The 10996-nt window shown below is 48.4% G+C and overlaps 1 protein-coding gene across 2 annotated transcripts in view; it reads right to left on the reverse strand.

Moving 5' to 3' along the window:
* CDH3 (cadherin 3) overlaps positions 1 to 10618 on the reverse strand; it is a 44520-nt gene extending 33902 nt beyond the window's left edge. For both annotated transcript variants that reach the window (XM_029925112.1, XM_029925113.1), the window contains exons 1-2: positions 10505 to 10618; positions 10180 to 10300 (exon numbers count right to left, since the gene is read on the reverse strand). In XM_029925112.1, coding sequence (XP_029780972.1) covers positions 10180 to 10300; positions 10505 to 10564 — 181 coding nt within the window. In that variant the 5' untranslated portion in view covers positions 10565 to 10618. The remainder of the gene's footprint in view (positions 1 to 10179; positions 10301 to 10504) is intronic.
* Positions 10619 to 10996: the final 378 nt, after the last annotated feature.

Genomic DNA, 10996 nt, shown 5'->3' on the forward strand with positions numbered 1-10996 from the left:
TGTCTGACTTTGTATGCAAAATTTGAAAAAATGCAAATCTCTCAAATTAAGAAACAGTATAGGGGCGTCTGGGTGGCTCAGTCGGTTAAGCCTCGGACTTCAGCTCAGGTCATGATCTCGTGGTTCATGAGTTTGAGCCCCGCTTTGGGCTCTGTGCTGACAGCTCAGAGCCTGGAGCCTGCTTCGGATCTGTGTCTTCCCCTCGCTCTGCCCCTCCCCTGCTCACACTCTGTCTCTCTCTCTCTCAAAAATAAACATTAAAAATTAAAAAACAAAACCAAAAACAAATAAACCAGTGTATAGTCACACAATTTCAGAACTGGAGAGACTAATGAACTCTAAGAACCCCCCGTAGGTCCCCTATCCCACACACATACACTTCACATATGTTCATATGAGAACCAAAGGCTTCAATCATGGGAGTTATGAATTACTTGAGGTTTTCAAGAATGCATCTTTTACAGCCTGCAACTGCCTGTTCGAGGGTGTTCATTGCACCAGTATTTAGGTTTAAGAAAAAACCCATAAGCACCTCTTGGGGGAAAATGAGGTCATAAATGAGTATCCTCTTTATTTTTTATTTATTCAAAACAATTCAAAAAATTTTAATGTTTATTTATTTTGAGAGAGAGAGAGAGCATGCAAGCAGGGGAGGGGCAGAGAGAGAGGGAGGGAGAGGGTGAGAGAGAGAGAATCCCAAGCAGGCTTTGTGCTGTCAGCATAGCATACACTTAACCCGACGAGCCACCCAGGCGTCCAAACATCCTCTTTAAGGAGAGAAATCAACTTTTACTCAGCAAAATGCTGGCTAACTAGATTTTGAAATCTAAAGGAAAACAAGAAAAATTTCATTTTTGTTTTGACTGAATGACGCATTAAAAATAATTTTTTTAATGTTTATTATTTATTTTTGAGAGACAGAGCATGAGCAGGGTTGGGGCAGAAAGAGGGGGAGACACAGAATCCGAAGCAGGCTCCAGGCTCTGAGCTGTCAGCACAGACACAGGGCTCAAACCCACAAGCCATGAGATCATGACCTGAGCCGAAGTCATATGTCCAACCGACTGAGCCACCCAGGGGGCTCTGAATGCCACATTTTCAAGCTCTCAACACCCAAGGAAAATAATGCAAGTGCTAAGAGATCTGACAGTTTACTTCTGAATTAAGCAGTTTACATTTTTTAAATTTTTGATGATTTGAAACATTCAGATAATTAAGTCATCAAACAATAGTGTGAAAACTAATGATTTTCAAATGGCATAGTAACCTTACTAAGCTTACTGTGAAGTCTGTCTTAAAGGTATTATTCAAACATAAAAGCTTAATTTATCTGAATGGGGTTAAGATGAACAATTCATGTGATCACCCTTCTATAGCAGTCTTTCCTAATAAGGTGATTCCTGAAAATCCAAACACTTTACAACTTTTATGTTAACTCCTCCCCACTTGCACATCTGCAAAAGATAAAACTGGGGGTTAGCTAAATAAATCATGGTATATCCACTACGTAGAAGACTACGGAGCTGTTAAAGACAAGATAAATGTGTATTTAACAGTCTGCAGAGATGCCTGTGATTAAGTTACAAAAGCAAGTTGCAGGGGCGCCTGGGTGGCTCAGTCAGTTAAGCCTCTGACTCCTGGTTTCGGCTCAGGTCATGATCTCATAGTTTGTGAGTTCAAGCCCTGAGTCAGACTCTGCCATTAAGCTGGCAGTGTGGAGACACTCAACTGAGTGAGCCACCCGGGAGCCTCTCCCTCCCAATTCTTGTTTTAAAAATTCCTGAATGCACACAGAAGTTTCCCCTCAAGAGGAAAGGTCTACAAGGATTCACATTAAACCATTGGATGTGCTCGTCCTTAGGCAGAAGAACTGAGGAAGCGAAGAACTTTCATGAGTTTATTTCTGATTCACTTCTATTGAGAGGCAATGGCATTCAGTTGTTAAAGCTTGGGCTGGTTATATTTGAATCCAAGCTCTGCTATTTATCACTTGCATGATCTTGGTTGCTCAACCTCTCTGGCCTCAGTTTCCTCATCTGTAAAATGGGGATAATAACACTACCTACTCCCAAAGATGTTATGGTGATTAAAGCTATACACACACACACACAATTATATAAGATGGTAAGAGCTGTACCTGTCACATACTAAGTGCTGCATATTTTATTGAAAAACATGGTCTTTACAGTAAACATACATTTCAGGTATTAATGTAAAATTCCAACCAACCAGCCCAACCCTAATAAACAATATGAAATGGCACATATGGAGGGGGATGTGATAAAAATAAAAAGATCCTGAGGCAATTCTGATACTCAGCCAAGCTTGCAAACTACTGACTCAGGGGCCAAAGACACACTGGTAAACCGGCTGGAGTGTGGTTGAGTCCCAGCTGGGGAATGCAGCAGAATTCTGGAAGCGGAAAAAGACCATAAAAGACAAGAAAAGAGCAGGTCAGGCAGCCTGGTGGGAAGCTCTGGCTGGGGCCGACTCCACAGAGAGAGGGCAGGGTGTGGGTCTGGCATCCTGTTCTGGCTTGTGAATGAGGAACCCACAGTAGCTGCCTTTTGTCTCTGCCTGAAGCTACAAGATGGGACTTGTTAGAAGGAGGCAGCCAGCCTGAAGAAGACACTCAGCACAGAAGCACAGCACTCCAGTCCTGGCCCCTCAGTGACCAGCCAGCAGCCCGCCTCCTCGTAGCTCCAGGGACGTGAAGGCACTTCTCACACACAGGACAGCTAGAGCCTCAAGGCCGAGGAGCTGGGACCAGAGTTACTTGCCTCAGACCACATAGCCTGGGATAGGAAACCAGGCTGAAAACCCCATTTTCCCCTGCCTGTGCCCAGACGCTCACCATCAGGTCTGTCCCCACCACCGGGTTTGACAAGACTCTGAAGAACTGAACAGACTGGGCTGGGGGCTTTTGTGGGGACAGTGCAGAATATGCTAGGTTTCCCAGATTTAGCGGGGGCGGTGGGGGATTCTTCTCAGAAAAATATACACACAGTCTTGGACAATGAATTTCAGGGGAGCAAAGACTTCCTAAAGCTAATGTGAGACCCTGAGGTCAGAACTCTGGGCAAGATCAACCTACTTCTAGCTCCCACGTGGGTTTAATGTTTCTTGGTAAGAGAGACAGAACACTGAACTAATCTTTCGTGCTCTTAAGCAAAAGTTAGGATCCTGAGACTGAGAGGGAAGAGGAAACCTTGGAATTGTGCCTCCTTGGCTCTATCTCCTCCTCCAGCCCTTGAGATGCCAGAGGGTCCCGAGGGGAGAACAGCTCTCTCCTCCCTGGAGTTCTGTGTAGCCTAGAGAGGCGCTGCTGAAGCCACCAACTCACCTACCTCTTGGCTGTGGGGCCCTGGCTCTGAGGCATCTCCTCAGATGTCAGGCAACAACAGAGTTGCACGTTCAAAGATAGGAAGGGGAGAAAGGAAGATGTCTGTCTGTCTTTCTTTCCAGAAGAAGGCAGTGTGGCTTACTACTGAAAGCGCAGCAGGCTGCCAGCACCCCAGACGTGGCTACTGTAGCCTGGAGGGGATTCTGTCAGCTCCAGGAATTTGCAGACCACTGATCCTCTAGTGACCCAGAACCGCCAGGGTGCCTAGATTTGGCTGGGGGAGGGGGAGAGAGGCAGAATGTATCAAGCTCCTCCACTCAGAGCAGGGTGGGGGGTGCCGGGGAGTGGGGGGAAATGTAGGGGTGGGGTGAGGAGAGGCAGAAGATAACCAGCCAGAAGCAGATTCTCTGCTGAGGACTGTCAGAGAAAGTGCTTGCTATCAGGCCTGGTATCTGAACCTGCCCTATCCTCTCACATCCTAGAGGAGGCCAGGGGTCCTGGCCAGAAGTACCCCCGCCCCCCAACTCCGGCTCCTGGTGATTAACAAGAGGCCTGTGGAGGGAAGAGGAATTCAAAGTCCTTGGGTCAGAAGTTAACTATTTCCAATCTTCCTTTAGCTTGGCGGAAGCCAGAGGACTCACAACCTCTTCCCTTCTCTCATGATTAGGGAGACGGAACAGGGTTCAAACCCTACCTCCACAACTCACTAGCGGGGGGACCTTGGATAGATTACAAAGTTACAAGCCTAGGTTTCCTATCCAGTTAAGTGGGGCCAATTCCACCCCTCCCCCAATGGGGCTTTTAGGAGGATTAAAAGGGCTTATTACATAAAGTACATAGTGTAGTTTCTGGAACTCAGTAAGCTCTTGGTAAATGGTATTTAGGCTGCGCTTTTTCTTTCTTTTTTTTTTTTTTTTTAATTTTGTTTTGTTTTGAAGCCCTTCCTTGACGGGTAGCCCTGCCTGGCAATGACAGGTAACTAAATGAAATGAGGAAGAAAATTTGACTGAGACTTACAACATCCTGAGGTCTGAGAAAAGCCAGGAAGGGGAGTCAGGAAAGGATGCTGGAAGTGGGGTCCATCCTGGTTCCAAAGGAGACTTCAGAGACCCTGGCCTCCGTGAGACATAATTGGGACTTCAGCCACACTGGCCTTTCCCAAACCCTTGCTGCCTCCCTGATGGGGTGGGTGACAGTCTAAACTGGACTGGGCCCTGCCTACTTCCCTCTTTAGCTTCTGCCCACCTGACAAGCCATGGTCCAGCCAGACTACGTGTATTTAAGTTCCTGGCCCCACTGCTATTCCCTTGCCAGGAACACTCCCTGCCACCTCTCAGGGCCCAACTCCCCTGCAGAATTCTTCCTCAGCCTTCAGTGTGGACATCACTTCCTGCAGGTCCCCCAAGAACATGTCAAGAGCCCTTCGTATCAGACATCTGACTCCATATTTTTTCTCCTTCACCTCCTGCTTAATCAGATGTATATACAACATATATATATACGTATATATATCCAAACATATATATGTGTGTGTGTGTGTATATACACATATATATATAGTGTATGCATGTATGTATAAACTTATTGTGTCTGTCTTCCTCCACTAGCAGGTAAATGGCCCCAAAAGCGTGGGTTTTGTGCATGTTTTGCTCACTAATAGAACCCTAGCACTTAAAACAGTAAAATCTGGTACTTAGTAGGTGCTCAATAAATACTTGTTGTAGGTCAGATTCATAATTAAAATTGCCTGGTGGCTGATCTGCTTCCTCCTCTAACTGGGGAGCTCATTGACGTCAAGGAGCTATGGGTCTTTTTCACTCTGTACATCTAACATTGGTTGGCTGAATGACCGCTCAGTTTGGCCTTGGGTCTCAGACATTTCACTGCCTCTTAATGAGGCAGGAGCTAGATTTAACCACCTCATCCATGTGAGGAAGCTGTTGCCCACTCAGACGCTGTCCAGGAAGCCCTCACCTAAAAAAACTCAGGGCCATTTCCAGATTCCATTTATATTTTGGGGGGAAATAACAGGCATTGGCTTAAGGACAAATAAAGGGAAGGACTTCTCCCTCAACACAAAGAATGTGACCGAAGATATAATAAAGACTTACTGTCTCTTGGCAGAGTGCTAAAGGAGAATCAAGAATCCAGAAAGGATGGGACTCCTGGGTGGCTCAGTCAGTTAAGCATTGGACTCTTGGTTTAGGCTCAGGTCATGATCTCACAGTTCGGGGTTTGAGCTCCGCGTTGACAGCGTGGAGCCTGGAGCCTGCCTCAGATTGTGTCTCCCTCTTTCTCTGCCCTTCTCCCACTCGTGCTCTGTATCTCTCTCTCCCTTTCAAAACTAAAAGCTGACTTCTGAGTATAACAGCTACAGCACGGAGATCCTCAGGTAATCCTCAGTTAACCTAGCAATTATGTGCCTTAAAGAGAGTGAACACGGAGACTGGCACAGTAATGTTCCCAACAGCACCAGTCTTAACAGCCCAAACCCAGAAACTCCAGTCAAAGTGTCAATTGTCCCATAATGGAATACTATAGGACAGTGAGAATCACCTACGACCACCTCCAGAACTATGGAATCATCTCACAAAATGTGCAATACCCAAGAGAATAGTCTGTATGGTTCTTTTACATAAAATTCAAATACAGGCAAGCTAACCTATTGTATTTGAAGTCAAGACTGTGATTTTCTTGGTGGGCAGGGTAGAGAACAGAAAGGAAGGGGAATCTGAGGTGCTGGCAATGCTGTTTCTTGATCTTGGTACACGGGCGTTTTAAATGTGACATTATTGAGCTGTACACTTATCATTTGGGCACTTTCCTCCATTTATGTTATTATTCAATAACAGTGATTATCTGAATGGAGACAGTTCAGCTTGAGAACCAAAGCCTCAGCTTATTTGGACAGGGGAGGCCCTTCTCTCCCTCCCCCTCCTCCAGCATCCTCCAAATGCTTTGCAGAACTATAGTTTCCAGCCTTAGAGCCCACTGCTTCATGTAAGCAATGCCTTCCTCATCACACAGCACGAAGGTGAGGGCACCCCGCACTGGGTAACCTAGGAACAGAGTGCCATGTGAGGAGGTGAAAAGGGAGATTAGAGGTTTGGGACCTGCTCCCCAGGCACAAACTAACAGTGATGTGCAACAGGCTTTAGCAACCTGCTGCTGAGCCAGGAAGGCGGCCAGCCAGGCTCAAAGCCCCATTTCCCAAATCATTCATTCCTGAGGCAGATTTATTTGGCCCTGTGAAATCCCACTGGATTTAAAATCCTGGACTTACTGCTGACTGCCCCAGTGACCTCACACCAAGTTGCTTACACTGCTTTTACAGCAAGTGAGTTACTACCACCTGCTTTGTAAGACAATCATAAGCATAAAAAAATATTAAACTATAAGCTCTTCAAGGGCAGGAGCCTGGTTTTGTTCATTGCTTTAGCTGTAGTTCTAGAATCCTACCTGATTCATGCAGATATTAAATATGTTTATTGAAAGAATAAAATATAAACAAAGGACATGGCCCAGGCTGGAGGCTCCAAAACAAAAGGCAATTTTTACACAAGTTCTAATAGCCAAACCATCTTGAAGTGAATTCATGCTCAGTCAGATTCATTACTGAACTTTGAAGTTTCCTACCAAGGCTAATGAGGGTTAGCTTTAATCTTACTCAAACACTGACTAAGGGTGAGTTGAACCTGCAGAGGGACCATAATGAAGTACTGGATTTCTTTCACTGTCATTAAGCTGCCTCTCTCAACTGTTTGCCATTAATGATGTATAGACCAGGGTTAGGTCAATCACTTTTAATTACTGTACTAATACCATGTAAATTCCTTCCTCCCACCTCTTCCCAGACCACACCTGAAGGCAGCCCCCCCAGACTGTGAGGCAGGGGTGGTAGGGGGGAACATTCTAGCTCTTCTTCCAGATTAACCTTTTGCTCTTGGTCTAGGCACCCAAGTCCCATTATTAGGACACTCAGAGACTGTCTCTAAGCCAGTTTCCCTATAGGAACATTTCTGGAAAAACCTTACGAGAAGACCAAACAAATGATTAATTGCTCTTAGGACAGGGGGGTTGTAATTGGTGTCTTTGAGATCTGGCACTCCAACATTCCACTTCATTTCATCCACCTCCCACTTTCTGGTAGTAAAAAATGGACTGAACTTAGGATTCAGAAACTTCCATGTGAGTCACTGCAGCAATGACTTTCGTTAAGCCACAACCACTTAGGTTTCATTTATAAAATAGGCAGACCTTCACCAGATCGTCATGATTCATGTGAACACCTACTGGGCATCCTGTGAAGTATTAGGTCCTAGGAATAAATCTAAAGGTAAAAGTCATGTTTGTGACCCTCAAGGAAGCTCATGAGCTGTCAGCCTAGCAAACTGAATCCATTAAGCTGTTCCTGTTTCTCCACCTTTAAACCCTCCAGCAGGGCTAGGCTACACAGGCTTTCTGAAGTACCAACTCTGAGATTAAGAGCTCAAGCTGTTTAATAGTTACTTTACCAGCTTCAAGAGAATGTCAGGAGGACAAAGCAAGCTCAGAGCTGTGGAAGTGCTTTGAAGAGGAAAGTGCACATGCAAACAAGGTATTAATTATATCAGATAATTTCTCTGAGCTTGACTTCATAGACACCTGTGATATTCATAACCCAGGGGCGAACAACAGAGACAATTGTTCCTTGGCAATAAGGAAACTCGTCTGCTTGGCCAAACTTGAGAGTTTGTATGTACCCTCAGGACAACCCTTTCAACGTGGCTGGATCCATCCTAAGCACTGAAGACAGAGAGCCTGGGGGAAGTGGTGGGGGTAGAAAGATGTCAGCAACTGAGGACTAAGGAAAGAAATACCCCTATTTTTTGTTGATGTGTCTCAATGAGTTGAGACCAACTGGACAGAGAAACTTGCTTTTACTGAAAATAAAAGGCAGCAGTCTATTTCACGGAAAACTACTCTAAGAACCAGTCATGTTGCAGGGAGGCTCAAGGTTAGCCAAACACATGAGCCCCTCCCCCCCTTTTTTATAACCCAGGTGTGCTCCTGGCATGAACCCACCATTTTCACAACCATAAATCAGACATCCACGAAAGCAGAATTGTTTCAAAAGGTTTAAAATGCCTGACGTCACAGGGAAACACTTGCCAGCCAACCGGACCATGAAATCGAAAACCTGATCACCGCTTCCCCTCAACAACCTCAAGCTTAGTCAAGTGACAGTTAATCTGATATTTCTTGCTTCACTAAGAAAGATAAGGCACAGTCAACACTCAAAAGCCACGAGATTGTAGTCAGAGAACTTGACAATGAGGGGGAGTACGGATCTGACAGAGGTCTGGTTAGCAATAAAGCTTCCTCAGGGAGCCGGAATTGGATTTGGGGCCCTGCCCAAGTTAACATTTTTACAGGTTGGCAGAGTTGCAGTTTGTTAGCCAGTCAGTAATAAACCCATGTGCAAGAATTTAAAGTTTATGAGGCATGGCCTCTTAATGCCTCTGCTTGGCTCCCTGCAGCCAAGAGTTTAAGGAGCCTGGCCTAGCCAGGGTGTTAATTGTTTTGTCGATCTGCAGGGTTATTTGGGAAAAGAAGGGGGAGAAAAAAGGCCCCCACAAACTCCAGACCCCAGTCCTCTTTTGAAGAAACAAAGGAAAGCCATCGCCTAGACACTGACACCCCAACATTCAAACTAGGGAAATTTGTATGTGGGATGAAGGGTATGCTGATGAGGGCATTAGAGAAATGCTAGGTGGCAACCGTTTTTAGTTGTTTTGACAGCCAGCTAAACTGTAGATCCCCTCTCAGGGAAAATGCATACACAAATTCTTAAACAATTTCTCAGGTTAGGGATCCTCTGGAACCCCACCCACCAAAGATTCTGGGTTATAGCTCTCTTTAAGAACTTGGGTTTGATCCGTGGAGAAACCCCCACTGTCCTGGATGGAGGGAGACAGGCCCGCTTCAGCGGGCTGCTCTCCGGGTCTCCTAACACCCTGGTTCTCCTAACACCAAAGTGACTCCCCACTCACAAGTTTTTGAACTTGGGGGAAGGAGAGGGAGACACAAGTAAACTGGGTGATCAAAAACGTGCTTTGATCTCCCATCCACCTCCCCCTCAGCTCAAGACCTTCCGGTTTGGGACCCCTCCACTCTCCTAAGTGCCCTAACATTCCAGTCTCAAGGAGGGGGGTAGGGTGGGGGTGGGGCGGGGTTTCTCCCAAGTGCGTGATGGCCCCAGCCCAGGTGTGCCAAGCCCAGTTTCCAGGCTGGCTGCAGGGGCTCCGGCCCTCCGGGAAGGGCAGGGTTAAGAGTGCATTCCAGCAGCCCGGGAAGAAGGGGGGCGGAGGAGGGGAGCGCGAAGAAGAGAAACAGACCCGGTCTGTCTGTCGGAGACACAAAGCATGGTACACAAAGGGGGCCCGAGAGGGGCGAAGGGGGCTGCCCGGGGCACGGCTCATCCCCACACCTGCGCGGGGGTTGGGGAGGAATGTGGACCGCGCATTCCTTTGCTGGGGCCAGTGGGGGAGAGCTTCCCACGTCCCGGCTGCGCGAGGCACGCAGGCGCCCCGCACCCCGAAGGAGATGAAGGTAAGCGGCCGCAGAGGGGCAAAGAGGGGTTGGATGTCCGAGGGCTCTAGGCGCTCGGTCCTCCTGGGTCCAACATCCACCCGCGCGCTACCCCCGAGAGGCTTCTTGGCCTTCTCCATACCTGAGGCGGAGCCAGAAGTCCCCCGCCCCAACCTGGACACCCCTCGCGCGGACCACACCGGAGCGGACCACGTGCGCGCCCCCCGCCCTGCGGTTCCGCGGGGCTGCCTCCCGGAGGGTCTTACCTCTCCTCAGCGCCTGGCGGGGCTCTAGCTCCGCGCCTCCCGACTCCAAAGTCACTTCAGCTTCCCCGAAGCCCGCCAGGCACGGCTCGGAGGCCACGCAAGGCAGCCAGCAAACCTGCGCCTGGGGGAAGAGGAGGGGGAAAAGGGAGGCTGGGTCACAGGCATGCCCGGTTCTGTACACCCATCCCGAGATTGCTTACGGGGCCGTCCGGGCCACCTTGACCCCAAAGAGCCCAGCGCCGCGCTCTCCCCGACGCCACCGCCGCGAGCGGACCCCAAGCAGTCAGAACTGCCCGGCCGGGGCTAGGGCAAGACAGAGGAGTACCTGAAGGAGGAGGACGAGGCGGAGGAGGAGGGACGCGAGAAGCCCGTTAGGGAGCCCCATGGCTGGAGAGAGAACGAAGAAGCTGCCGCGACAGCGGGCTGGCGTTCGGCTACGCTTTCAGCGCCCCTTTGAGAGCAGCAGCCCGCGGGAGCGAGAGGGAGGGGGCCAGGTGAGTGCAGGTGGTTGCTGATTGGTCCGGCGCCGCAGGGTCCCGCCCCCTCGCAGGTGGGGCCGTGGCTGGCGTGGTCAAGGCACCAGCGAACGCCCTCCAGTCCTCTTTGATGCTTTCTTGCCTTCCCTCGGCTTTTCTGGAGCTGCTCCCGGCAGGCACCCAGGCCCTGTCTCACAGATTCCGGGTTCGAGGTAAAAAAAAAAAAACAACAACAAAAAACAAACAAAAACCCACCCCGTTCCTCAGCCTCTGCAGCACGCGAAGAAAAATGTTTTGTGTCTTGCGGCTACAGTGGAAAAAACAGTGGAGATGCATCTGAA

The sequence above is a fragment of the Suricata suricatta genome, chromosome 16, assembly GCF_006229205.1.
Source record: "Suricata suricatta isolate VVHF042 chromosome 16, meerkat_22Aug2017_6uvM2_HiC, whole genome shotgun sequence".
Classification (NCBI taxonomy): domain Eukaryota; kingdom Metazoa; phylum Chordata; class Mammalia; order Carnivora; family Herpestidae; genus Suricata; species Suricata suricatta.